Below are 27722 nucleotides of genomic sequence, written 5' to 3' on the forward strand. Positions count from 1 at the left end.
TATTAATCAACTAAAGATGATCTCATTATTTAAAATTTTTACTAATATTCATATAGGCCACAACATCAAGTGAAGAAGTAATTGAATAAAGGAATATGATAAATTCTTTTAACCGTTCCAGCAGCATAGTAACTCACAATATGTTTGTAATACATAGAGACACTTAGTAGCAGTTTCATCGTGAACAATGGACACACTGCAAAAAGTTTTAGTTGAACACCCAATTCCGACATTGACAGTGAACCTTGGAAAGAGCTGCCATATAATCATCAGACCTGTATTAAAGAATGAATATGCACCTTTCATGATCCGAATTTGCACTCTTTTCACTGGCTAAGAAATGTGTACTTATTCAAAACCAAACCTTTGCCCATAAGAAGACTGGCATGCAGCAACTATGTGAACTTTAGCAGCATCTATGTCATTCTACCCATGGAAAAATCATTACCACGAAATTCATAAAGCAAATTAAAACCAACTAAAAAGTACAAATCTTCTGACATAGAACAAGATGGCAGGTTAATACACAATATTCCAGTTTCGTCCACTTTGTTCAAACTTGTAACTGTCTCACCAATTCCAAAAACTAATAACAAAGTGTGTAAACTATAGTTATCCTATCTATTATGAGCTTCTTCGTTTGTGCTGCATTTTATTGTTGGAAATGTTTCGCCATGCAAGGTGCCCAGAAAGAGGAATAAAGCAATTGCAGGGATTCAATCCAAGAATTTTGCACCTTAAAATCTTTTAAACAATCAAATAACAGACAAGAAAATCAGCTTCTTATTAGCAAATTCATTCGTGCAGAGAAGATCTTGTTGAATTCTTGCTAAGTTGGTATCAACCTTATAAATTGGAAAGCGAAAGACTCTGCACAATTATCATTTTAACAACATATATCTGATTTTTCCTTTTTTAAAAATATATATATATATATATATATAGAAAAATCAATTCTGTCAAATCACCATCCCCATAAATATTCCACCTAACAGAGGCTATGTAAACCAACTCGAGTTCCATTGGGATAATGATGTAAATCATTGTACCAAATAATAATTTCTTAATATGTTTAAGATTGGAAGTTGCAAGAATACCTGAGATTCGTAATAAAGCCCAGCATATAATGAAGCATAAAAATACTCACTATCTCTTCCACCAGAGAATGCAGCTACAAGCTAGACAGTTAAATCAATTGCCCTCGTCAGATTGCATTTACTGAGGCATGAGGAATAATGGAGAGCCAATAACAAGACAAATAAAAATATTCTAGTGCCTTTGCAGGGAACTGAAAGTAGAGTTACTGCAAACCTGTTTTTAAGTTTACAATTCTGATTCTGATCAAATAACCAACGAGAAAAATGGTAAGATTACCTTAATCTAACTGTCAAACACACAAAATTTTACCACTAGACAAAAGAGATTATCGAATCGAAAACTCACATTAAAAAAAGTGAAACAAAATTAGGCTATTTGAACTTTTGGTCCTCTACTTCCAATTCTAAAAAAGTTCAAATTGACTTTCTATTTTCAATTGGAATAGCGTTATCTTCTTAGTTTTTGAATTGATTGTCAGTGTGCTGCTGATGTCGTTAACATATCCTTGATGATAAATATCAGCCTCAGAAAGTCCTCTATGCGCTAATAAGTGAATTTTTCATTACACACTATATTATAGTTAATAATAGGCAGAACTGATTACGAACAAAGCAATGCCTGCTTCACATAGGGCATGACAGCATATTGATTCATCTTCAAGGGGACAAGCTCAAGTTAAGCATTCATGCAAACATAAGAAATAGAGAGAAAATTACTAACTACCCTCAGATTTAACATAATTATACTTGATATCCTTCATCTTTTCAACATTACAACAATCTCCCTCTCTTCATATAACAACGATATATTCAGGGGTGATCTATGCTAACAGAAGGGAAATACGGTGCCATATTGTTGTATAAATGAAGCAGGATTGTATAGTTGGGTAAAATGTTAGGGAATGTTACACAATCTGTCCTATGAAATATATCAAAATTCGTGAAAATTAGACCAGATTAACAAGTTGCCAACGTAACCTTAGTTTAAGTATGAGAGGACTCTATTTGGGGCACCAAATTAAGAGACGAATGTGAATGAAAAGAAAAATAGCATGCTTTAGAAATGGTCACGGACCAACAACAACTCTCCTAAAACTAGCTCAAGCTATACGGGGCAGAATTAAGCATGGTTCTATATATAACAGAAATAACTACATACTTATTAAGAATGTAACAACAGCAAACCTTTTCAGGATCCCCACCATCTTTGAACAGGTTATATGCTTCCCGCATGACTGGCCTCGGGTCTATGCCAACCTAAATTCATTTAGAAAGATGATAATTATCTGCATGTTTAAACATTCCATTTCATGTTCACTTCCTAGTGGCTAGAAATAGAAGCAGCTACTTGCCTCAAGAAATCGCTTCCTTGCTTCATCCACTCCATATAGTTGAGCTTCACACAGAAAGCACCATATGGACTCTTCCGTGTCATTTGGATTTTGCGCAACATCAAATCGAAACTGCTCAGCTCCCTCTTCAAATCTACAATAAAAGGGTTCAATTCAGTCTCCATTGGATACACACAGAGCAGCACATTGTAGTTGTGCTTCCTCACGCCACACCTATTCTACTTTGTCAATAAAAAATTCAACAACGATTCTTTCCTAAATTTAGCTAGAGAAAGTGTTATTAGGCATAGTGTAAGTAAGTACCGATTAAGGTAGTAAAGTGACAAGCCCCTTTGCCAAAGATCTGGTAACAATCACAATGTCTCATAACCGAAATATCAAAGTGAATTCATGAATCGTTTTCCAGAAGTGTATAAACCTACACGCCTTTTGACGAGGATCCAACTGAATTGCCTTGTCGAACTCCACAAGAGACCCCGAAACATCACCCTAAACAATAAATTAACTACAAATGTTACATGTACAACAATTCATAATGAACAGAGATAGACACAAAAACTGTTACTGAATAAAATGTTATATGAGTAACAGCAACACATCATAACATAAAAATAAGCAGCAATGATACATGCTCAAAGTGGACAAAATGAAAAAAAAAAAAAAAAAAAAAACGCATCAGGATTTTTCAGTAGAATTGAAGAAGAAACCTGACGGAAAAGAGACATTCCGCGTCGAATTGCGAGAACGGCTTCACGGGCATTGTTATTAGCGCCGGTGAGAGCGTCCCAGATGCCGGAAACCGAGGGAAGGAAGATTCTTCGTGTGAGGTTTAAAGGATGAGTGAGAGAGAAGGGTTGTTTGGAAGACAATAGTATTGGGAATGAGGAAGAGTGGTGAAGAGAAGGAGACACCAATACGGAGGGTTTAAGGTTGTGGGAAATGGACATGAAGGCTGACATGGTTGTGCTTGGAAGCTAAGATCAGGTGTCAAATTTTCTGACCAGAAATGTTATCTCATCTAAATAAATAAATAAATAAATATATATATATATATATATATATATATATATATATATATATATATATATTGTAGAAATAAAACCATATTATTATATGTTAAAAGAATATAAATATAAGTATTAATATGTGAGATGAATTGTAGGAGACACAAAATATAAGGAATCCACTTTAAGAAAATATATCATTTAAGTAAAATTATGTGTGGATTGCTTTGTGGCATTTTTAGTGGTGAAGTATTCCCCTTGCTAAGTATTTTATTAGTGTCAACTATCATAAAATTAATCATGGTTTGTGTTGAATAAGGAACCAGTGAGAGGCTGCTAATGTGAATGTCATCGGCATTATTTGGAATTTTCTAAAACTTTATTATTTTAACTAGAAATTGTTAAAAAAAACTAAACTACAGTAAATTATCAATTAATTTTGACTAAAAAATTGAATTATTTATAATAAAAAATTAATTGTATAATTTTAATTCAATTTTGGAAAACTGAATTTTTAAAATTAAAGTTTAGTTAACTATTCATTAACTTAAAATTAATTTGTTTTATATTTTTTATTGCTTGATAGTTTCTAAAGTTATGATTCAGTTTAGTCATTATTGGTTTGGTTAAACTTTGATCGGGATCGTTTGGTCGACTTTTGGAGAGTTGACTTATCAAATTTGGTTGATTTTCAGTCAGGGTTGGCTTAATTGAATTTTGGTTGGCATTGACTCAACAAAATTCAATCAATTTTCAATCAGGACCATATCAACCATATGTGGTCATCTCGACTGAAATTCGATTGATTTTCAATTCAAACTGACTCCGTCGAATTTGGTCAATTTCGATTAGGATCAACTCAACTAAGTTTCAATTGTGACTACCCTGGCCAAATTCGATTGATTTTCAACCAGGGACAATTTGGCCAAATTTAGCTGATTATATATTAGGACCGACTCAACCGAATTTCAGTCGTGGTCATTGCAATCGAATTCAACTGATTTTTAACTGGGACAACTCGGCCAAATTTTGGCTGAGATCGACTTGATTGAGTTTTATCTCTCAGTTTAATTCAGACGATTCTTGATCAGGGCTAACTCGACCAAGTTTCGGCTATGTCCCCCAACTGAATTTGATCAATTTTTTGCCTCAACTCATTTCAATATTTTGTCCAACCTAGACCGTTTTTGATCTTTGATTTGATCCGATTCATCTCAACTTTTTTACTTTTTTGTTTATGGGAGAATATATGTTTTTAAGTGAGACAATTTTTCCCATCAATTTAGTTGAAAAAAAATTCAAAGTCTTTAAATTATAGTTAATTTTAGTTCAATTTATTAAAAAAAAATAATTTAATTCTTTTGAACTAATTTTCAATGAATTATTTTTTATTTAGTATAATTTTTAAAAATTAAGTATAATTAAATTAATTTTTTCCACTCGTAGTTTTAAACATTATTTTATAAACATTAAATCTTGTGTTTACTTTTGTAGACTATCATATAAACCTTAAAAAAGTTATTTTCCTATGTTGTTATATCATTCTTTTAAAATCGGCCCCTAATTGATCTATGGACAAAATCTCAATGTCATAATTAATGAGTCATATTACTCAATATCTTAACCAAACCAGTGCAGTTTTATCTCTTGTATGAAAATAAAATTAAAATAAAAAGTTTTCTTTGACGGATATTTTTGGTTAACTGACTATTATTAAATATTTTTCTTTCTTATGTATAAATGTTGCATACACTAACTATATATATATTTATAGACAATATTTTTTTGACAACATTTGAATATTGATTACGTGTCAATCTGTGATTGGTCAAAAATTATTCCACAATAATGTTTATGATTATTATTATTGATTGTGGAGTAATTTTTGACCAATCACAGATTGACACGTGATCAATATTCAAATGTTGTCAAAAAAATGTTGTCTAAATATCATAAATATCATTATCCGAAGGCTTAAATACCTATTTAGTACCCAAGTTGGGGGTTGAATTTCCGTTTGATACCCGGTTTTAAAAGTGATTTAATTAGGTCTCCAAGTTATTAATTTTGCTTTCAATAAGTCCCTTCCGTTAAGTAGCTTGTAACGGTCTTAACTTTACGCTTACCTGGCGGTATTTTTCTTCTCTCTCCTCAGTTATTTCTGAGAGTTCTTTCTTTCTCATATTTCTCTTCTCTCTCTTATCATTATAACATCATTATAAGTCCCTCTTTCTCACCTTTTTCTCTCTCTTCTATTTCTCTCACTGATGATTATAACTATCACTCACCATTTTCATCTCTGTTTCATTTCTCTCTCTTTCTTCTACTTCTTCTTTTATTCCTTTCTCACTTTTTTTTACTGCAAAATCAAATGACAAAAACAAAAGAATAATCTCGTAGTCACTGCAACTCACAAAACAAGAGAGAAAGAACGAAAAAAACACCCCTTTTTTTATCATAAGAAGTTGCACGGAGACACCATCATCCTCATGATTTCCGTTCCTCAAGAAGAACCAAGCTTAGATTCCCGTTGCGAACTTCCTCTCTACATGTTCCTCTTAAAAGATGGTTCGTTTTTTTCTTGAAATAAAAACCACTTTTTGGACCTCTAACCAATGTTGCTGCCGCAAAGTGGGCGGAAACAAAGGAGGTGTTGGTCGCCGGAGTGTACATATTGCAATTCTCACTATGCCTCCTAATGTTTGATTTGAGATTAACGCTTAGTAGTTTGTTATTGCAGAAATACAGACTTCATACAAGGAGAGTTTCAGCTGCTATAGCTGCAAATTCTAGTATCTCTGGTGCAGATCTTGGAGGCTTGTGGATGCACAAAGAATCAATGAAGGGTACAAGTTCTTGTTCTCCTCAAGGACCTCTCCAATTCAGTACACAATCTGGGGAAACGACATCCACAACAGAAGGTGACAACATGATAGATGATGATGTTAAAATCGGTACTGATTGTCCATGTCTGAAAACGGTACTGATTGTAGCAGAGTCAAAATAAGTTTATGATGTAACTCTCAGTTTTGTTCTGTATTTTGTGTATTGTAATAATAGTGGTGAAGGATTGTTCAGCTTTTAACTTGGAATACCTTGGTAACTTTATATTTTTGACTTATTTCTCTTATTGTTTTATTTTAAATTCCGCCAAATATTTCTTTTTCAAATAAATACGTAATTCCTTTTTTTCAAACAGACTAGTAAATAAAATGTTATAAAGACTAAATACAATAATAATTTTACAAAAAAAAATTGAACCTAAGCAGCGGAAATTTTACCAAGATTAAAAAAATAGGACTCTAATAAATTAAGACTATATTTCAAGAATTAAAGTTACATATAAAATTATAGAAAAAAATGAAAATCAGTGATTTTGTTCTCTTTTATTTCCCGTTATTTTTCTTCGGCTAAGCAGTGATTAAAGTTACATATAAAATTGATTTTGCAGTAAAAAAAAGTGAGAAAGGAACAAAAGAAGAAGAAGAAGAAAGAGAGAGAAGTGAAAAAGTGAAGAGATGAAAATGGTGAGTGATAGTTATAATCATCAGTGAGAGAAATAGAAGAGAGAGAAAAAGGTGAGAAAGAGGGACTTATAATGATAAGAGAGAGAAGAGAAATAGGAGAGAGAAAGAACTCTCAGAAATAACTGAGGAGAGAGAAGAAAAATACTGCCAACTAAGAGTAAAGTTAACACCGTTACAAGCTACTTAAACTTAACGGAAGGGACTTATTGAAAACAAAATTAATAATTTGAAGACCTAATTAAATCACTTTTAAAACCGGGTATCAAACGGAAATTCAACCCCCAATTTGGATACTAAATAGGTATTTAAGCCTTATCCGAAAGAAAAGGTCTCGTTTGATTTCACTTTTGTGTGAAATGAGCCATTTTGATTTCACTTTTGTGCGTAATGCATCAACTGGGAAGAAAGATGTCAACAAAGCTACTTTTACTAAAGTTATTATACATTAAAATTTACTTACTGTTAATAATTAATGGAGGCTTTAAGAGATTCTAAATTCGTTACGATTTTATTTTTAAAAAACGTTTAAGAAAGTATTTTATCTATTTTATGCTTTAATGATATAAGATTATTTAGTTTGATAGAACAAATATCTGAAAGTTGTGTCAGTTTGGGAAAATTAAAATAATGAGGAAAAATCGAGCAATGTTTCTTATGGTGACAATGATCCAAGAAGACACTAGCTAGTTGTTGGATTAGTTGAGGGTCATTCTCATCCTTCGTATTTGTCCGGCCGTCTGAGTTTTGCACACCGCAAATATAAAAAATAAAAAGTAGCGCGCCAAGGATCAGGTCATAACTATTTCAAGATTCAGAGTTTCTCCGCCGACAAAAAAAAATAATAATTCTTTTACATGTTTAAATTTTTTATATTCATTTGATATGTTTTTTTTTTAAATATTAAAATTTTTATTTTTATCATATTTCATTTGTATGTTATATATTAAATGAATATAAAAGTGTAATATATAAAAAAAAGTTAGTTTGTTAGTAGCTGCTTTCGTTTGGATCGTGCTCGCTTTCGTTATTTAATTTTAGTCCGTGATAGATTTTGACATACATTAAAAAACAAATTAAGAAATTATTTGTGGTGGTGTGGGGAAAGTTATGTGATAAGGTGGATGAGTATAAGTACCATGATTTGGAAAGCCTAGGATGTCTCCGAAAGTCGACAGCTGCACATTTACGAAAGGTCAAAGTGACACCTGCGAAACTGCTCGAGTTTAGAACAGGGAAAGCTCAGCGTCCCATGTTCACGAGAATCAGAACGCTGGCGGCTGTCAGATAAAAAAACAAAGACACGCTCTTTCGCTTTTATATATATTGAATATTTTTTCCTTTCTCCTAAATTCATCATGGATTCGTTGCCGGATGATTGTGTTTCAAAGATCTTGTCGTACACATCTCCACATGACGCATGTAGATTCTCAATGGTGTCTTCAACCCTCCGTTCAGCCGCTGACTCTGACCTCCTATGGCAAACCTTCTGTCCCTCTGATTATCGTCACATTCTCTCAAGGGCTCTTCATCCCCACACCCTTGATTCCTCTTCTTACAAACACCTCTTCTCTTCTCTCTGTCATCCACTTCTCCTAGATGGCGGCAACATGGTATATATATATATACTTATCTAATCAAATAAATTCCTTTCGTGCTTCTTTTCATTTCTACAAATTACTAACTCATATTTTCATGTTCCTCTGTCTACTACATGCAGAGTTTCAAATTAGAGAAGTCTTCAGGCAAAAAATCGTACATCCTATCCGCAAGACAATTGTCGATAACGTGGAGCAGTGACCCCTTGTACTGGTGCTGGAGAACGGTCCCTGAATCAAGGTAATTAATTAATTAATTAAACCCTTTTAAATTTGTAAGATATTGAGGAATTTGAAGACGAATGTTAATTAATTAGAATGGGCGATTAATGATTGTGCAGATTCAAAGAAGTGGCAGAGCTGAGAATGGTGAGCTGGTTAGAAATTCGGGGGGAAATATGGACGCGGATTCTAACAGCGAAGACGTGGTATGCGGTTTATCTGATAATGAAAATATCGCGGCGCGAGTACGGGCTTGATCGGGTGGCGTGTGAGGTGAGTGTTGCAGTGGGGGAGAAAGTGCAGAGTGGGAAGGTTTATCTGTGCGAGAAAGATGAGAAGAAGGACAAGAAGCGAAGGATGTTGAAGGTGGAAGAAGAGGAAGAGATAGGAGTTGCAGGAAAAAGAGAAGATGGGTGGATGGAAATCAAGGTGGGTGAGTTCTTCAGTGGTGAAAATGATGAACACGTTACGATGAGTTTGATGGAGTTAGGTTACCAGTTGAAGGGAGGACTTGTCGTGGAAGGCATCGAAGTTAGACCCAAACATCATCATCATTCTTAATTCTCCAATCCACATTTTCATTCTTTTCACTGTTTTTTACAGTAACCAAAACTAAACACATCCAATGTAACAACTTAATTTCTTTTATTTTCTAATTCATCTGTAAACTTTTGTAATCTTCCATAAATATCCGCGTTCCCTTCTTCAACTCCTTGTTTTACATTTCAAGGTGCTATTTTTTGAAGAAAAAGCTTTCTCCCAAAACTACCAAAACCTTAAACCGTGTGTTTTTCGAATACCAGTGTTCAAATAAACCTTGCCCGCGTTTACTGAAAAAAATATTGTGTGCTTTTCTGACCAATTATTATATTTCAGCTAGGTTTTGAATACCCCTATTGCTCTTCAAAACTCTTATAGCATTGATGATAATAAAGATTCGAACTTAATTCAAAACATGGTATATATGCTTATCAGAGTATTCATCAAACGCCACTGTAACATTTACACCGTTATAGCGTGAGCAACCGGAGGATTACTAAACTTTTTTAAAAAGGTATATGACTTTGAAGCAAATCTATAAAAATAAGGATCAAATAAATAATGTATTAAGTCGTTCTTTGAATCTTCAAAATTTCTATAAATATCATCATCATTAAATTACTTTAATAATAACAATACAACCTAATTTTTATAATATCTAATAACATAATAATAATGAAAACAATTATTTTAATTAATAAATAAATAAAAAAACCCGTGCGTTAATCACGTGTCCGTTTTCAAAGAAAAAGTTTTCCCAAGACTACGAAAACCTTTAAACGTGTGTTTTTTTTTTATCGATCATGATATTTTAATAATTATTTTTAATAACCTTTTTTTATGTCTTTATTTTATTGATTTATTTAAATTTATATATAAAAAATATTTGAAACAGAATAATCATAAATTATTATATATATATATATTATAAAAAATTATTAAAAAATATTATTAAAAAAACTTTTTCTTTTCGAATACCAGCGTCCAAATCAACCGTACCTGCGCTTACTGATAAAAAAAATACTGTTCTTTTCTGACCAATTATCATATTTCAGCTAGGTTTTGAATACCCGTACTACGTTTCAAATATATATATATATATAATTACTTTGTAAAATTTAGAATAACCATAAGCTAATTTTGTTTTAAAAAAATAAATAAATAATGAAATTTGTTAAACAATGTAACTAGAATTAATATATAAAAAATATATAACTAATTTTAAATAACCATTACTAAATCTAAGTTTTCAAATTTAAGTTTCAATTCGAACTTTTTTAAATTGCAAATTAAATGGTTTGTTACGCCAATTTAAAGTTTATAATGTCAACTTTGCTTCATTGATGTCTTAAAAGTTGGATGTTGAATTATTTCAAAACAATAAATAGCTTCAGCTTTCTTTAATTGCATATTCAAAAAATATGTGTTCCTTTATCGATGAACAGTTAATATCCAAAAGCAAACACGATGTGAACTATGTAAAGTATGTAAAGTAATTAAACATGATTATAGAACTTGTTCAAACAAACTTTCTTATAAGTAATTGTAAAAAGTAAAATAAAAAATTAAACTTATTCTAATGAGGTATAATTAATCTATATATTGATTAATTTGCAATGTAACATGTATATAAATTAATTATAGTTTTCTTTAGAAAAACTTTAATTCATTTCATTTTTTTAAGACACTTATTAAAAAATAGTCAGTTTTTTTTTTTTTTTATCATTTTTTAGATCTGTCTCATTCATGATGTCTTTTGAACTTATTGTAGCGTCAAATTGAATTAGGTACAATGTGAAAATCAACACAATACATTATAATTCTGTTGATTTTTTTTTTTTAATTATGCTGTGTAAGTGACGTCTCTTACAATGTTATAATTTAATTTAAATGTGCTGCTGGTCAAAGGTATTTATAACATATTGTCTAATGTGTATCTACGGTGAGTTAAATATTTTTTTATAATAATTACTTAGATATTATGTGATATAATTTGAAAAGGAAAACATCATTCTATTAAATACTTTTGTATAAAATTTTCAAAGTTTTATGATATAATTTTAAAAGCACATTAATAACTAGAATGATAATATAATATTACTGTAGTGCATCATCATTAAATTCATATTTTCGACCGACTAAAATGTAAAGACAACGTTAAAGTGAGGAAAACAAATTCTATAAAATCATAATAACATGTTTATTTTTCTCTAAATGAAATTCGATTTTTTTATGCCTCTGATAATTTTTCTTAAACTTATTTGTCAACAATACATTTTTTATTTTGTTTTTATTGCAAAAGTATTTTGAATAATGAAATAAATGCTTAAATAACACTTTTGAGAAAAAAATTAAAACGAAAACAAAATCGTTATCAACAAAAAAAGTAATTATTAAAATAGGAATAAAAACAAAAAAAAAGATATTATTGAAAAGCAAATTTATATACTTATTAAACAATATACCGTATAAAAAAGGTCACCAGTTCATTTACATCAAAATGGACCACTAGCAACTTGGGCCCAAAACGTGTAAAGCATTCTGTGAGAAATAAAAACAAATGTTTGAAAAATTAGTAGCATTTATTGAAATTTGTTTCTCAATTTATATCTTAGTTGCCATTTTAAAAATAATTTAAAAGCTTGCTTGTATTAATCATATCTTACATATTCCCACAAAGCAATTAGTTTATTATTTATGAAAATCTTTAAATAAAATGGTATAAGATTTTCTGTCATCTAATTATTAAAATTAGTTTCTTCTTAACATAAAAAACAGGTGACCTTTTGGGAAATAAAGAAAGTCATAAACTATTAATATTCTTAAATAATAATGTTACCACTCCCATCATAGTCTTTGTCACACGATGCCTTTACGCGCAAGGAACATCATTTTCATTTTAAATTTAGAAAAATATTTTTGGCAACGGCGTATTTCTTTTAAATAATCATATTAATCATCTAGACATTCTACAAACTGATTTTTATTTTTTTTTTCACTAAAATGGTCACACGGACACCAATTCATTTAGAAGCATTTTTCTATATATAATTAAGGATAATTTGATTCAAAACAAGACATCATTGCAAAATAATAAGTTCTCTAATCAATTCAAATTTTACACATATACGAGTTTTCCATTTTACCTCGAAACCACATTCAATGATTTTACTAAATTATCGCGTTTTTAGTAATATAGTTGAAAACATCATTTTATATGCGGATAAAATTCAAATAAAATGTGCAACTATATTATTCAAAAGCATGATTATAAGATTAAAATTGTTCAATATAGGTATTTTATCGGTTATTTTTCCTATTTCTTTATAAGTTGGATTGCAACTAATATCTCTCCTTGCATTGGCCTTTCTTTATAAAAAAATTACCTTTATAAATTTGAACTTTTTTTATATTATCAAATTTAGGTTTTTTTTTATTCAAAATTTTTAATTAACTCAATGTTAACTGAAATATTTTTAACTTAATTAAGATTAAAACTCTAATCGATATATATTATTTTAATGTTATTTTTATGATAGAAAATGTTTTTTTTTTATATATTATAGTTGATCGAAATTATTTTTCGATTGATTTATTTTATTGTCGTATGACAATTAATAATCTATGGAATTTTAATTTTCATAGCTGAAAAAACCTTTGTTATTTTATTGACAATTCTATGTAGCCATCAACAAACTAAAATGATGTTTATATTATTCAAGTGTCGTGTTAATAATGTAAAAGGTTCACAATCAATATTAAAAATTAGGTATAACTATTGTTATACCTATAAAATTGAGGTGAGGCCAAACGTTTTGCCTCAACTTCTTTTAGGTGCTTAAATGTAAGCATTTTACATTATTAACAAGTATTAAAAAATAAATTTATAAAATTAATTAAGAAGATAACATAGAAAACAACCAAAATTGAAATAAGTATTCAATGGAAAGAGTTTGGTAAGCCGAACCAAAAAATGTATTAATTAATTGATGATGAAACTAGTTAATTTATCAAATGAGATTAATTTACTTTTAATATAGACACACGACGCAATTAAGATGAGGCCAAACGTTTTGTCTTAACTTCTTTTAGGTGCTGATATTGAAGATTTTACATTATTAACACGACACTGAATAAGATAAAGTTTATTGGTGCCTACATAGATTTGTCAATAAAATAATGGCTTAATACCGCTTTTGGTCCCTAGTTTGAGAGGTTTTGTTCAATATGGTCCTACTTTTTTTTTAGTAACAATTGATCCCACTTTTTGAAAAACCTATTCAATTGACTCCTTTTTTGTTACGACGTCAATTTTCTAACGGTGCTGGTTACGACGTCAATAAGTTCTTTCATGCATTCACCTAACCAAATGTTATTTTAACAGTCCTGACATAATGTTATGTTAAAAATCATGTCATTATCGTATACAATAAGGAATATAATAAACAATTTAAACTTGAATATGAGACCACTATGAACAAAAAGGACTCAACTGAACAATTTTTTCAAAAAGTGGGATCAATTGTTATGAAAAAAAAGTAGGACCATATTGAACAAACCCTCCCAAACGAGGAACCAAAAGCAGTATTAATCCTAAAATAATAAAAGTTCTTTTATGAAAATTAAAGATTCCATAGATTATTAATTGTCATACGACAATAAAATAAACATTCGAAAAATAATTTCGATCAACTGTAATATATATAAAAAAAAACATTTTCTATCATTAAAATAATATATATCGATTAACGTTTTAATCTTAATCAAGTTGAAAATATTTCAGTGTTATTAAAAATTTTGAATAGAAAATAACCATAAATTTGATAATATAAAAAAGTTTAAATTTATAAAGGTAATTTTTTTTTTATAAAGAAAGGCCAATGCAAGGAGAGAGATATTAGTTGCAATCCAACTTATAAAGAAATAAGAAAGATAACCGGTAAATACTATAATGCTGGTCCTATGTACGTGTTTCAAAAGAAATTTATACCTAATTTCATGTTCCTACATTTAACAATTTTAATCTTATAATCATACTTTTTAATAATATATTTGCACATTTTATTTGCATTTTATCCATATATAAAATAATGTTTTCGAATCATACATATAGCTATATTACTAAAAACACAATAATTTAGTAAAATCATTATATGTGGTTTCGTGGTAAGAAGGAAAACTTTTATATATATATATATATATATAAGATTTAAATTGATCAGAGAACTTATTATTAGTCTAAGTTTGCACTAACATGTAAATATCTTTTTTCTAAAGGTCTAAAAGAGATAAAATTATAGAAAAGTGTATTTTACCACTAATTATACATCTATTTATAGAATTAAAAAAAATTAGACCTATTAATTTACTTTTTAATAGTTATTACTATTATATTTATCACTCATTAATAATAATTATCGTATTAATAATGTTTTAACTCTATTTAACTATTGTTCTATCTGATTGGTTGCAAAGTTTTTTTCCATATTTCAACAACTCCGTTTATTCGAAATAATCAAAAAGTAATCTTCGATCGATCAGTTCTCACCCTATAGTAGACCTTTCAAATAGGCCTCTCTTATGACTTTGGCAAGTGCACCAAATCGTTCAAGTAATAAAATTGGTAAGACTAGGTATCGTTTTTCCAAGAGACTCGTAATACTAGAAAATTGTGCGATTAACAACTCATCCAGACTCAAGAACAGCTCATCATTCAAGAATATGTGGATAAAGATAAATTCACAAATAATTACAAGGTTGGACTTTGGTCTTGAAGGCACTTAGAAATGGAAAAGACTAGAAATGGAATGAAATGTCAATGTTAAGATTAGATTTCACCAATTCACTCTTCTGTATAACCAATTTCATCTCCTTTCTATCAATTTACTAAAGTCAATCCACTAAAACACTCTAACCCTAATCCTTTGGATGAAAGAGCCAAGGTTTTCCCTATCAAACTCCAATCCCTTGAAAAATCTAACAAGCAAACCCACATTAAGAACTAGGATCTAAGAAAACATGCGAATCATATCCCATCCCTGGCTCAATGACCCACAAAGACTCTTGTTTCAGTTCAAGATTTCATCACCGAGGCTCTTCAATGTAATGAAGGATCTTCCTAACATCAAAATAGATCAAAAACAAGGGGTTAGAGTATTATTTACATAATGTAGCTCAAAATATAGATAAATACTAAAACTAGATAAAAGAGAGGATTTAAGCAAGTTTCAAGCTAGAAAAGAGTTGATTTTGCTACTAAAATGATGCTTAGATAATGGTAAAAATTAACATTATCAGCCCCTATAATAGGCCCTGGCCCTAGCCATGCGGGTTGGGGCCAAAAAAGCCCACAGAACCAAAAAAGCTCTTTATTAGAAAAGTTTCCAGGATTAAAAAGTCCTAAAGCCCTGTGGATCAGGATCAGTCCATGGGCTTTTTTTTTGCAGAAAAAACTAAATATCCAACAATAAATTACATTTTTACAAAGAAAAGGAACACTTAGAAGTTTCAGTCCTATAATAGTATGTCACTTTTGAAAAATCGTATAAAATTCTATATTTCATGTTTCTTTTCCACCGTTAATACTCTAATTAACATTTAAAAGTATATTAACAAAATCTGTCTGATGTCTTTGATGATAATTTTTTATTCAGCGAATGACAAAATCAAATATTTACAATAAATTATGAATAATTAGACTAAACGAATTTAACAACGATCACAGCCAAGTTTGAGTTCCAAATATTGAGATTAATTCCAAAATTCCTTAATACTTGACCAATGTACGTTAAAATTAATTTATTTTCTTGTTCTTTTATTTAAGTTTATAAGTTATTGAGATAATTTTTCATTAACTAATGCTAACAATTAATTTATTAATATAGTAATACTTAGTGCAACAGAGTGTACCAAGCCTACCCTACACCTACGTTAATTGCCACTTCAAACTCCTTAAACTAATTTGGCTTATGCTACTTAATTACGTTCCAACTTTTTGTTAACCAATACAACATTTATCGCATTAGAAATGTAAAATTGTTTGGATAGTTGTTTTTAAATAATTAGAATTATTTGACGCCTCAATTTTTATCTCTTATCCTTTTAGAATACCTATTATTACCGTGACCTAATTAATTAATTGAAAAGATTTTTACTGCATGTTTATTAAGACAACTTCTATGTGTTTTTACTTAAATTCTCATTTTTAGTAAAAATAAAAATATGTTTTTCCTTTTACTTCTGAACCTGTATTGAAAATACAAAATATAAAAATATCATTAAATAACTATACTTTGGTTCAATTTTGAATGATAAACTACAAAATTAAATCAATATTTAAACCATATCACATTAGATAAACTTTAAGAATATCATTGACATTGTTTCAACCCTAGAAAAAAGCTAACATGAATTGCTTTGAAAGAACTTTAATCCATGTAACGATATATGTACAGAAAGTAAGAAAAAAGAGAGAAGCCGCAGACGTTTATATAAATTAAGCCCGATAGCAAAAGAACGAAGGACCATCAACTTGATATATTTTTTTTATATACGAGAGAGAATATATATATATATATATATATATATATATATATATATATATATATATATATATATATATATATATATATATATATAAATTATATTATTTCTAAAATTTAATTTGAAGTTTTGGAGTAGGATTAAAATTTAATTAAAGTTTTAGAGTGATACTAAACTCACTTTAATCCTGATCCTAATCCACTTGAGGGAGTTTTAGGAGTTGGATTTTTTTCTGACTCCCTACTTGAGTGGCTTATTAAAATAGAGCTTTTTTTAATAATGGGTTGTGATTGACTCTGGGATTATGTGTGTTAAATTGACACCTATATCCTATAGTAATGGTTTTGAATCAAATTATAAATTGGTAACTTAAGATTTTATTAACTTTGTTTAGTCTTTAGTTTTTTCTTGGTGTTTGTATATTTGAGTTTAAAATTTTTTATATATTTTTTAGTGAGTTGAAATTTGATAACGAATTTAAAAAAAAAAATTAAAAATAAAATCATAATGAAATTCAGACAATATTTTAGATGAGAGGTAATTAATCCAATGTCATTCTAATGAATTGAAATTTTGATAAGAGTTGCGGATACAAGACCTTAGTATATTATTTGTAGTTGAAATAATAAACTGTATTTTTAGTTAATAAAGTTGAAATTGTAGATGGTTGTTGGAATAAATTAATATTAGAATAAAGTATAAAGTATTAAAATGTTGATATGTTCACTAATGCAGAAACGCTATTTAACGTCGGTTAATTTGAACTTTTAACGTCACTTTCACAACCGATGTCTATACGGATGACGTCTATGGGACGTCGCAATTCTTCCGGACCGACGTCTATATAGACGTCAGTTAACAATATCGACCGACGTCTATATAGACGTCTGCTTATACTCACACCGACGTCTAATTACTCTATATAGACGTCCACCTATGCTTAAACCGACGTCAACATGAATATATAGAAGTTGTAAATGACACTAACCGACGTCTATGTTCCTTATAGATGTCGGACCATGCACTAACCGACGTCTAACAACGACGTTGTGTTTTAGTGCAGTTTTGATCCAGACTTCCGGTAACATTGTGAAACACTCTCCTCTCGCTAGTTTCCCCACAAAAAAAGCTTGCGTCTTTTGAATCTTCTATGACATTCAACCCAAAACTGAACCTGGGTCCATGACTACTTCCCATTATTCAACCGCAAAGGAAAAAAATTACGGTGATACGAGAACTAGACAAGGACCCAAGTTCCATTTTGGGTCGGAAGCCATAGAAAACTCAAAAGATCGCCACTCTTCTTGTGAGGAAACAAGCAAAGGGAGAATGTTACACTATGTTACCCAAAGAAAGGATCAAAACTGCACTAAAACACAACACAAAGAAAACAAATTTTAATCAGTTGAAGGACAAGATAATCGATAAAAAACTAAAGAAAGTTTAAATGGTAAAGCATAAAAAAAAACCACGCACCTGGGATGCAAGAGAGAAAAAGGAGAGGACGAAGACAATGACGTTATGAGAAACCACAATGCAATGCCGCAAGAGATAAAAAGTAAAGGTGCGCAAGCGAGTAAAAGAAGAGGAGAAACAGAGAAAAAGGAGAAGAGATGAAGACACGATCAGAAACTGAATGGTGATAAGAGTTTGTGGTCTATTTAAAATGAAATGGGGCGTCGGTTGTTCCAGAAACCGATGTCTATGAACGTCGGTGTTTCAGGGGATTCGACGTCTATTCTACGTCAAAGAAGCTGAAAAGATTGATGTTTGATTTCCTATCAGGGTAGTTGACGTCGGTGCCCCTCCTAGCCGATGTCTAAAACCCTCGAATTTGGTGAAAATAATCAATTACAAGAACGTAGACGTCGCTTACGTTTAGAACCGACGTCTAAATTGAAGAATTTTTGTCTTCCCGCCTTCCAGACAGGCCTTAGACGTCACCATTTGACTATCTGACGTCTAAGAGCCTAGGAATTAGGTGAACAACATTAATTGTAGCTCAGTCGACGTCGGGTTTTCAGGGGATCCGACGTCTATGCGACGTCTAAAGCTGAACCGGTTGACGTTTGATTTCCCGTCAGTGACTTGAACGTCGGTGCCCTTTTCTAGCCGACGTCGAATTGACTGTCTTATCACATACCTCAGGCAATTGGATGTCAGTTTGCGGTAGGTGCGACGTCTATGATGTCATAGACGTCGCCTAACAGTGAAACTGACGTCTAGTTTTTCAAAATATTTACGATAATGCCACCGTTCAGTAATAGACGTCGGTTTTTCATGAAACCGATGTCTAATGGGTGACGTTAAACAACATTTTTGCACTAATGGTTACTTGGATGTTGAGGAAATTACCTTTGAAAGTGAACCAGATGATGGATCTTTGACTCATGTTAAGGTTGGAAGTATAATTCGATAATAAAGACAAAAAACTTGTAAAGCTCGTGAATAAGTTAGAATGCTGGTTTTACTTTGATTTTAGACTTACGGAGTTAGCATTCTGAGATATAGATAATCGTTTTGAACTTAAAGAAAAACTTATATTAATGCCATGGATTATAAAATAAGTATGGTGTTTGTTTATTGTAACCAATATTTTGAAATGTTTCGTTTGGTTTTTGGACATTTGAAAACTTGGTTTACAAGTCTTCATATTTTTTGTTTTTGTTTTTATTGAAGTAAAAATGACAGTAAAACTAAGTTTTCTCCATAGTTTACTTTTTTTTTTTTTAATACATATGTTTTTACTCAAACAGTAAATAAGGTGAAACCAATATTTTTTAGGAAACTTAAATAAAAATTATAAAGCTCATGCAAATATCTATTTTAATAAATATAGTAATTTTCTCATAGTATTATTATTAGTAATAATTTTATGAGTAAAAAATATTATCAATGAAAAATGGTGATAAGTTAAACAAAAATTTATGATAGAAAATTATGATAATGGATTTAAATTTTTGAGAATTTATTTCTACAATTTTAGAAAGTTTTAAAAATCAAATAGTAATAATAATAATAGCAATAATAAAAAAAAATGAAGACAACCAACTTTCGGTGATGAATATCATGAGTAGTTAACAAACAAGATTTCTTCCGTGATTGAAAAAATAGATTAAAATAATAATAGAAAAAAGACATTTATGGCCTATAATTAGCTAAGTTGAGAGAAATTATGCATATTGAAAGAGAGAATTCAAGTTACAAAGGGAAGTAGAAATGAATTTTTAGAGTAGAGAGTATTGAAGAATTCTAGGAGCAAACTTCCATCAAGAAAATAATTCGAGGATACAAGTAAGGGGAGTTAACCTTTTCAGATTTTTATATTAATGATATAATATTGTTGTATAACTATTCATGTCCTTGAATTTTTGCGTGAATATTGTAAATGAAAAATCTATGTGTTCTTATTTTGAATCTGTGAATAAGAATTTGTGAAAACTAGTTGAGGAACACTTTGGCTGAGAAAAGACCCAGTACTTAAGTTGTCCATTGAGACGTACCTCTCTTTCCTGAAAGTCTACTCAACGAATTTTCAACTTATTTCTTATCGAACAGATTATATATATAATATTGTTAAGTGATTAATAATTTGTGATTCTATTGAGTGAAATCTTGAGCAATGATATTATTGATTTGTATGTATGGTTGTATTATAGATTGGAAAGTTATTCTATGTTGAGTTACGAATATGGATTTGAATCAAATATGTATAGCATGATGAATGGGTTGATGAATATGATCATGACATGATATTGACTAAGAATCTCGTGGAAAGATTTAGTAGTGACATTGTATTAGTGTACACGATGATGTTGAGGGTCTTGTTGTTGGTGGTCATCCTGATACTCTAATAACTCTCCAATCTTAAGTAGAGAATGATGAGTTATGTGGTGAGAGGGGCAGGAGGTTCTAGTTTATGTGCTAGTTTTGGACATAGGTGTAATGGGCTAACCTTGTGGATGACATGTGTATTGTATTTGGCCATGATTGTTGTATGAGGGGTGGAGGCCATCACAAGTACACGACCACCCAAGACTTCCATGAATGTGCAATTTGGATAATAAAGTCCAGTAAAATCATTTGCATCTTACATGAATTTTATTGTGAATGAATTATGTGTAATAATAATGTTATCCCTACTCTTGAATAGTCTTTTGCATGGTAGCTCACCCTTGCTTGTTTGTGTTTGTGCTGAAAAAATTATGTTTGTGTGATGATAGTATAACATGTGTGTTATACGGGAGTAGATGATGGAATGACGTCTGAATCAAGTACAAGTGAAGAGGGAGGCAGAAGAATAGTAGATAAAAGTTCAAACAAAATTTTACGAGTGTTTTATGCGGATTTGAAAGAAATATGTATTTTCAGTATGATCTTCTTTATATTTCCTTTATATTTCATAATGGATGATTATATAAATGTCAAATTACTTATATTATCTATGAAATATTGAATGTGAGAAATTAGGATGTTACAAAAATCGTATTATTTAGTTGCTTAATGAAAGTAGTTAATCTTATTATTTGTCAATGATAATTACATTCGTCATACATAACTATTACAAAATAATAATTAGCCGTCTAAAAAAATTCTTTACTGAAGACAAATATAGTCAAAACATTAATTAATTTCGATTCATGATTACCTTCATTATTTTCACTCATTGTTGTTATCCTCAAAAGCTATCAAGAACCAACATACTCTTTATTCTATAAATCCTAAACTATAAACAAAATTTCTATCAATAATATATGACAACAACAAGAACGAACAATAATATCGTCAATCTAGATGTTTTTCTATTGAATTCAATTTAAAATGTAATTGCAATTTGAAATTTTAATACGAAAAAAAAGTCTTCGTAAGAAAAAAAAATCAAAATTAATTTAAAAAAAGTCATATAAATTGTGTCCATGCCAATTTTTTTTTTTTGTCAAAAATATAATTTCCGATCCGTGTAATAGCCTCAACGCAATTGCCACCAGCGATGACAACTGGGGAATGTAAGATGTGATGTGGCGTGAGAGAGTGGCTAGGTAAAACACTCAAAACATGCATTATACGAAGGACTACACTTTTCAAATTTCAAAACCAACAACGCATGTAAGATGTGATGGAACATAACATCTCGTAGTGGGTAGCTTTAATTGCGATCAAGGTAAAGTATTTGTGCTTAAACCATCTATTACAAGACCTTTCAACTGTACCAATATGCAAGTGACATGATATACCACTTTCTATAGCCACCTTCTCACATGTGCATCGCATTATTATTTTTTGATCTATCAATGGGACCACAAAACTACCGTCACCATAGCAGAACACAGAATTTTATCTCCCCTGTTTCGTTAAGTGGTTTTACAAACACTCATATGATTAGGAAAATCACAATATGTATGCTCTTACAAATCTCATTCTACATTCTATTTTGTAAATTTTCAATAATGATGACAAAGTTGATTTTGAATCCTCAAAGGACTTAAATATAATTTAAAAGAAAATCTACTTTTTTTTTTCTAAAAAAATTGTATTATTGTTTATTTTTTATTCCAAAATTAGAAAAATCATCATGTATTCTAATCTTTATTCCATAACCTTAACCTTGGGAGCAGAGAGTGAGTGAGGGAGAGGATGGTCACACGTGTTCAAACAGGGACACCTCAGAACTCACTCTCACGGTCATTCTTGTCTTCCTCAATCAACTCCATTTCTACTTGCTCTCATTCTCTTTGTTCCAAATTCCGACAGCAAACAAGTCAACAACAACAACATCGTCTTCATCCATTTCACCAGATATTATTTACTCGCATGAAAGACGCAACTATGTTTCCCTCTCCACGCAACTCAATCATGCCTCCCACTCACTAAAAAAACACTATCATACTCCTCCACCAAAACCATGTCGGACAATCTACACGGTTCCGAAATCTCGCCCAGCACCTCCTCCACAAGTCTCGGCGAGTTACCGGAAATCGCCGCGATACGGCTCGGGATCGATCTCGTGTCGGCGGCCAGGCGAAATATCGCCTTCTTGAGGAGCGTGGCCGATTCGGTATGGCTTCACCATACGTCCATTATGGTGGAGGCTATAAGAAGGTAAACTCTATGGAACAAAATCACCTCCCTTGTTTGTTTTGGTTTAGTTAACTCATCTGACGGTGGAGCGGTTTTGCAGGTACCATGATTTCTGGATGCCGTTGATTGCTGATCTCACGGTTCCGGACTCTGCTCCTCCCGTAATTCTTCCTGCGCTTGACATCCAATGGGTTTGGTTCTGTCACACTTTAAACCCCGTGAGTTCGTGTATCGTTTGTTTTCGTGAAAATTAAAGAAAAATAAAGTGAAGTAAATCAGTTTGTAATGTTGTTTACCGTTTTAGGTGAGTTACAGGGAGTACTGCGAGACGAGATTCTCGAAGCTGATAGGGAGGGCGGGAATTTTCGACGAAGAGAACAGAGAGTACGCGTTGATGCGGTGCATGGAGATTTGGAGCAGCAGATACCCGTGGGAGTCGTTTGAGAACGAGGCGAGTTCGGATTCGCAGGATTCGAGTGGCGAGGTTGTTGGGGGGAGTTTGAAGGAGGGTGTATTTAAGGAAGTTGAGAAGCAGAGGTTGTTGTTGTGCTCCATGTTCTTTGAGCCGTACAGGTCTGAGGTTGTGTACTTGATTGCCGCCAGACAGCGATACAGGGCTTTCTTGTTTATGCTGCAGAGGTTCGCGCATGAATTTTCTTCGCGTTTCGTTCCTGCTTCGGACATCCTCTTAATGTGGCTGACCCACCAGGTGTGTCTATTTGTTGCGTTTCGTTCTCCTCTTAAATGCTTTCACACTCAACATCTTAAGTCTTGATTTCTCACTCGCGGATGAAGTAACAACTAGAATGAAATTTATTTCTCTATTTGTTCTTTTGATGACTCTCTCCCTGAGTTAATATTCTCAATTCGTCTTTCTGACTTTTTGCTATGATCTTTCAATTGTTTTGCTTTTAACGGAGTAGAGCTACCCAACAGTGTATTTTGATGATTTGAAAGCATTAGCCGTGGAAAATGATCTGCGGAAGGTGGTAACTTTGTCTGAAACCCCGAAGGAAAAGGATTTTGAAGAAACGAAAAAATTGTGGGATAGGGCATTCAATCAACCTTGTGAGAAAGCAGGTGGGGAGCTGCCTTTCACATTGGAAGGGGTTACCTCAACTAAGTCCCCTGTCTATTGGGAAGAATCAAGCACAGATGTCAATACAAAATACAGATCCATGCTTCCAAGATTTTTGCTTGAGGTCAATTTCTTGCTCTCTTTGTCTGCTTCCATTGTCTTTTTTTCTAGTATGCTTGTCAGAATGCTGTGTACTGGGTTCCTCTTTTTCTTTCAAGTCTGTGGTAAATGACCTGAAGTAGTTTTTGTGCGGTTAATGTTAGGAAACATCATCATCAATTTCCGTGGTAGGAAAAGTGTAATCCTATAGCTGCGTTCTTTTGCTTGGGTTTGCCTAAACAGGAAATTTGCTTTACAGTACCACTCAGATGTTTTGGTTTGTAATATTTTCGTACATGTATGATGAACTTACCGAAGCTTCTATGCAATAGAGTATAGGTGATGGTGTTGCAACCATATATAACAAATATTTCAAACAATCCCTGAAACAGAATATCATGGACAAACGTGAAAGTATTGCACAAGAATGAAGTGCGGCTAATTTTTATCATGCAGGCCTGTGTGTTCGTGAGACTTAAGCAAAGAATAAGAACATTGCAGAAGGATATAAACCGTGATTTCCTACGCCTCCGAATAACAAGGTGTCATAGTGAACTAAAGCTAGACAAAGCCTTCTCCAATTTCACCGATGATTCATGGAAAAAAGCTTGGCACTTTTACTGTGAATTTGGAACTAAGGGAGTTATGCTTGAGTTTCGTCGTCATGGTGGTAAATGTCTGAGAGGAAGTAGTCTGCTGGACACGGTTTCATTCGGCTGGAATGATTTATTGAGAGCAGATTCTTTAACTTTGGAAAAGGAAATTAGTCAACAGGTGAATGTTGTTACATCAATGACTCCACCAGTTCAAGCACCGTACTTGTTGAAATGTGTACCTGATCGAGTCACAGACGATTCTGGGTCAATGATATCTGATGTGATTCTGAAAATGAATAGTTATCGTCCACAGGAAGGGCGATGGTTGTCTCGCACGGTTCTTGATCATGCAGGGAGAGTGTGTTTTGTTGTTAGAATTAGGTGAGGTTCTTCAATTCTTCCAGTAAGATATAGCTGGCATGGTTTATAGCATTTTTTACTAACTAAATGGCATATGTTTGAAGTACAGGGTAGCAGGAGGATTTTGGAGAAGAGGGAGCGAAACTCCTTCAGCTGTTAAATGGGAAGACAGGATTATAGAGATACGTGAGGGCTCTTGGTCTTATGTTGCTGGTCCCATTGGTAGAGCCCCTGGTATGTTTTATGACATGTTACATAAATTTAATGACGGTCAATGTGTTTGTGTTTGTCTTGTCTTATCTTCCTTGCAAAATTGATATTGGTCTGAATAATAAGAAAACCACAATTCTTATTATTCATTCATATTAGTCCGGATTCAAAAGTTGTCTGAAATATTGTCGTGTTTTGTTTCTATCTAGTAATATTTTCTAGTTTTGTTTCTGTCTAGTACAGAGAAGGTGGTGGCTACTGCAACGCCAAAGGAACCTACTGAACAATGTAAAGCTGCATGGAAGTTTTCAACAGGAGATGAGCTGACAATACAATGGGAGTCATCAGAATCAGTGTCAGGTCTCACCTTTTGTTTGCAAAATCAAACCTCTCCAGAGTCATCGGTAGAGTGTCAACTTTCCTAAATGTTGTCATGAAAAAAATGGAATTTTTTGCTTCCTAATTTGGCTAACTCCCAAGTTTGCAATAATTAAATGCAGGTGCAGTTATTGAGAGGGAGGCAAATGCAATATGAAGTAAAGAAAAGAAAGTCAAAGAGAAAAGGTGAAGACATGAGAATAGAGTTAGAGGAGAAAGAGATTGAGGAAGAGGAGGATTATTTTCTAACAGTAGTGCGATTGACAGAAGAAAAGCCAGATGGAAAAGCAACTGCACTTATAAATTGGAGGCTATTGGTTGTTGAAGTATCTCCCGAAGAAGATGCAGTGCTGATGCTTCTCCTTTGCATTTCAATACTGAGAAGTGTATCAGAAATGAAGAAACAAGACGTGGGAGGGTTGTTGGTGAGAAGAAGATTAAAGGAAGCAAGGTTTGGAAGTAGAGATTGGGGTTCTGTGATACTTCATCCATCTTCATGGTCCTCGTCCATTGATTCAACTTATCTTCAACCTTGGCATTGGCATGCTGGTGTTGTGATGAAATCTGATGCAGTAGATCAGCTAAAGAGGTATCCGACGTTAGGTCAGTCACCTGTGGAAGGTACTGACATGTTGTACAGACAAAGCATTTTAAGTTAACCCTGTCTTCAATTCAAATTTTAGCTTGCTTCAAGTTCACATTTTTATTGGAGGATAACAAAATTTATATAAATATTGTAAAACCAATTCATAAAATGATTTGTTTGTGGCTTGTGAGTACCTGCCTCCTTGCTAATCTATATTATTAAAAATCTTTCAATTTTTTAAATTATCATTGCCTAATAATACTGTTTGTACTAATTGACATAAATAAACCACTGAAGAGCTTAATTAAAACTTTTAATACACATATTAAATCGAATAAAGGCTTACATAAGTTTTTAATCTACGACAAATTTGGATTTGAATTTTTATTAAACTTTTCTGGTCACTAAATTTTTTTTATTAAACTAAATTAATTGAGAATGTCACGTGACTTACCCATATTATACTTAAAAGAAATACTGTTGAGGTTTACATTGTAGAATTTAGCAATTAAAAATTACAACAAGTAACGTTTCTGAAAATTATAATAATTATCTTAATTACATGTGTCAAAAAATGATTTATGACATAAAAAAATTTAAATACTGATATTATTGTTAGAAAATAAAAGAATTTACTGACTAATAAAAATTGTTACAAAAATTACTCTTATTTTATAATATTTTATATCATATTGACAATTAAAAATCACCATAAAAATATATCATATTTTATAAAGTCGTCAAAATTATATATATATATATATATATATATATATATATATATATATATATATATATATATATATTTCTAAAATCCAAAAAATATTTATTAATTATTTTTCATTAATTTTATAATCAATAATTTAATTATGTATTTATTTAAAAATATTTTAAATGATAATGCTAGTGTTACTAATTTTACCATATTAAAAAAATTAACAGTTTAATTTATTGTATAATAAGTAGTTATTCCATCAAATGTTATAACATATAGTGATTAATAAAAGTATATTTAGTGAAATATAATAAATCAAAATAACCATACATTATTACCGACAAAATTTTTCTAACAAAATAATACCAAATTATTTTACTATGTCTAAATATATTATAAAATAATATACATTCAGTTTATCAAACTTATAAATATTACAAGGTACATGTATAATTAGTCTACCAAAGTTTTAACATGTTTGTGAAATTCTATGAAAATTATAATTAAGTGAAGATTTGTCTATTCTTTTGTTCTGTAAAATTAAAATCATATCATATTAGTATAATTGAAAATAATACACAAATATAATATCATATTAGTATAGTTTTAGAGAAACTAAATCAAACCAACATTTTTGTTAAAATTTATTCTATTAAGAATATTATAATGTAATTAATTAAAATATTTTCAAGCTTCACATACCAAGTTGTTTAAAAACTTGTTTATATAAATATAATAATAAT

The 27722-nt window shown here is 31.2% G+C and overlaps 3 protein-coding genes across 4 annotated transcripts; 2 read left to right on the forward strand and 1 right to left on the reverse strand.

The window, feature by feature from the left end:
• LOC106769691 lies at positions 1-3458 on the reverse strand. The gene is made up of 8 exons (XM_014655414.2): positions 3157-3458; positions 2872-2938; positions 2753-2792; positions 2450-2582; positions 2283-2354; positions 1098-1178; positions 365-426; positions 1-275 (listed from the first exon to the last, which is right to left on the reverse strand). Exons 1-8 carry the CDS (start codon positions 3406-3408, stop codon positions 209-211), a joined length of 774 nt encoding a protein of 257 aa, XP_014510900.1. The 5' UTR covers positions 3409-3458; the 3' UTR covers positions 1-208.
• A 4683-nt stretch (positions 3459-8141) lies between these two features.
• On the forward strand, positions 8142-9381 carry LOC106771518 (F-box protein PP2-B15). The gene is made up of 3 exons (XM_014657510.2): positions 8142-8590; positions 8698-8816; positions 8917-9381. Exons 1-3 carry the CDS (start codon positions 8336-8338, stop codon positions 9356-9358), a joined length of 816 nt encoding a protein of 271 aa, XP_014512996.1. The 5' UTR covers positions 8142-8335; the 3' UTR covers positions 9359-9381.
• Positions 9382-22472: 13091 nt separating this feature from the next.
• LOC106769787 (glycine-rich domain-containing protein 2) lies at positions 22473-26464 on the forward strand. Of its 2 annotated transcripts, none has more exons than XR_002669222.1 (8): positions 22473-22978; positions 23058-23175; positions 23262-23666; positions 23881-24159; positions 24591-25111; positions 25200-25324; positions 25539-25704; positions 25801-25938. XR_002669222.1 is itself a non-coding variant. In XM_014655539.2 (8 exons), the coding sequence occupies exons 1-8, from the start codon at positions 22782-22784 to the stop codon at positions 26335-26337; spliced, it is 2343 nt and encodes a 780-aa protein (XP_014511025.1). In that variant the 5' UTR covers positions 22477-22781; the 3' UTR covers positions 26338-26464. The 2 variants fall into 2 exon arrangements, 1 of the variants encoding a protein (XP_014511025.1); XM_014655539.2 differs by having other exon boundaries at positions 22477-22978; positions 25544-25704; positions 25801-26464.
• Positions 26465-27722: the final 1258 nt, after the last annotated feature.

The sequence above is a fragment of the Vigna radiata genome, chromosome 8 (assembly GCF_000741045.1).
Source record: "Vigna radiata var. radiata cultivar VC1973A chromosome 8, Vradiata_ver6, whole genome shotgun sequence".
Classification (NCBI taxonomy): domain Eukaryota; kingdom Viridiplantae; phylum Streptophyta; class Magnoliopsida; order Fabales; family Fabaceae; genus Vigna; species Vigna radiata.

Bases quoted from the DNA above. Each gene is read 5' to 3' on its own strand.
- LOC106769787 (XM_014655539.2), top strand. From the start codon at position 22,782: ATGTCGGACAATCTACACGGTTCCGAAATCTCGCCCAGCACCTCCTCC. The intron at 22,979-23,057 runs GTAAACTCTATG...GCGGTTTTGCAG, and splicing joins ATGGTGGAGGCTATAAGAAG to GTACCATGATTTCTGGATGC. The intron at 25,112-25,199 runs GTGAGGTTCTTC...TTTGAAGTACAG, and splicing joins TGTTTTGTTGTTAGAATTAG to GGTAGCAGGAGGATTTTGGA.
- LOC106771518 (XM_014657510.2), top strand. From the start codon at position 8,336: ATGGATTCGTTGCCGGATGATTGTGTTTCAAAGATCTTGTCGTACACA. The intron at 8,591-8,697 runs GTATATATATAT...TACTACATGCAG, and splicing joins TCCTAGATGGCGGCAACATG to AGTTTCAAATTAGAGAAGTC. The intron at 8,817-8,916 runs GTAATTAATTAA...ATGATTGTGCAG, and splicing joins AGAACGGTCCCTGAATCAAG to ATTCAAAGAAGTGGCAGAGC.
- LOC106769691 (XM_014655414.2), bottom strand. From the start codon at position 3,408: ATGTCAGCCTTCATGTCCATTTCCCACAACCTTAAACCCTCCGTATTG. The intron at 2,793-2,871 runs GTAGGTTTATAC...GATTGTTACCAG, and splicing joins GGATCCTCGTCAAAAGGCGT to ATCTTTGGCAAAGGGGCTTG. The intron at 1,179-2,282 runs GTTTGCTGTTGT...TTAACTGTCTAG, and splicing joins ATGGTGGGGATCCTGAAAAG to CTTGTAGCTGCATTCTCTGG.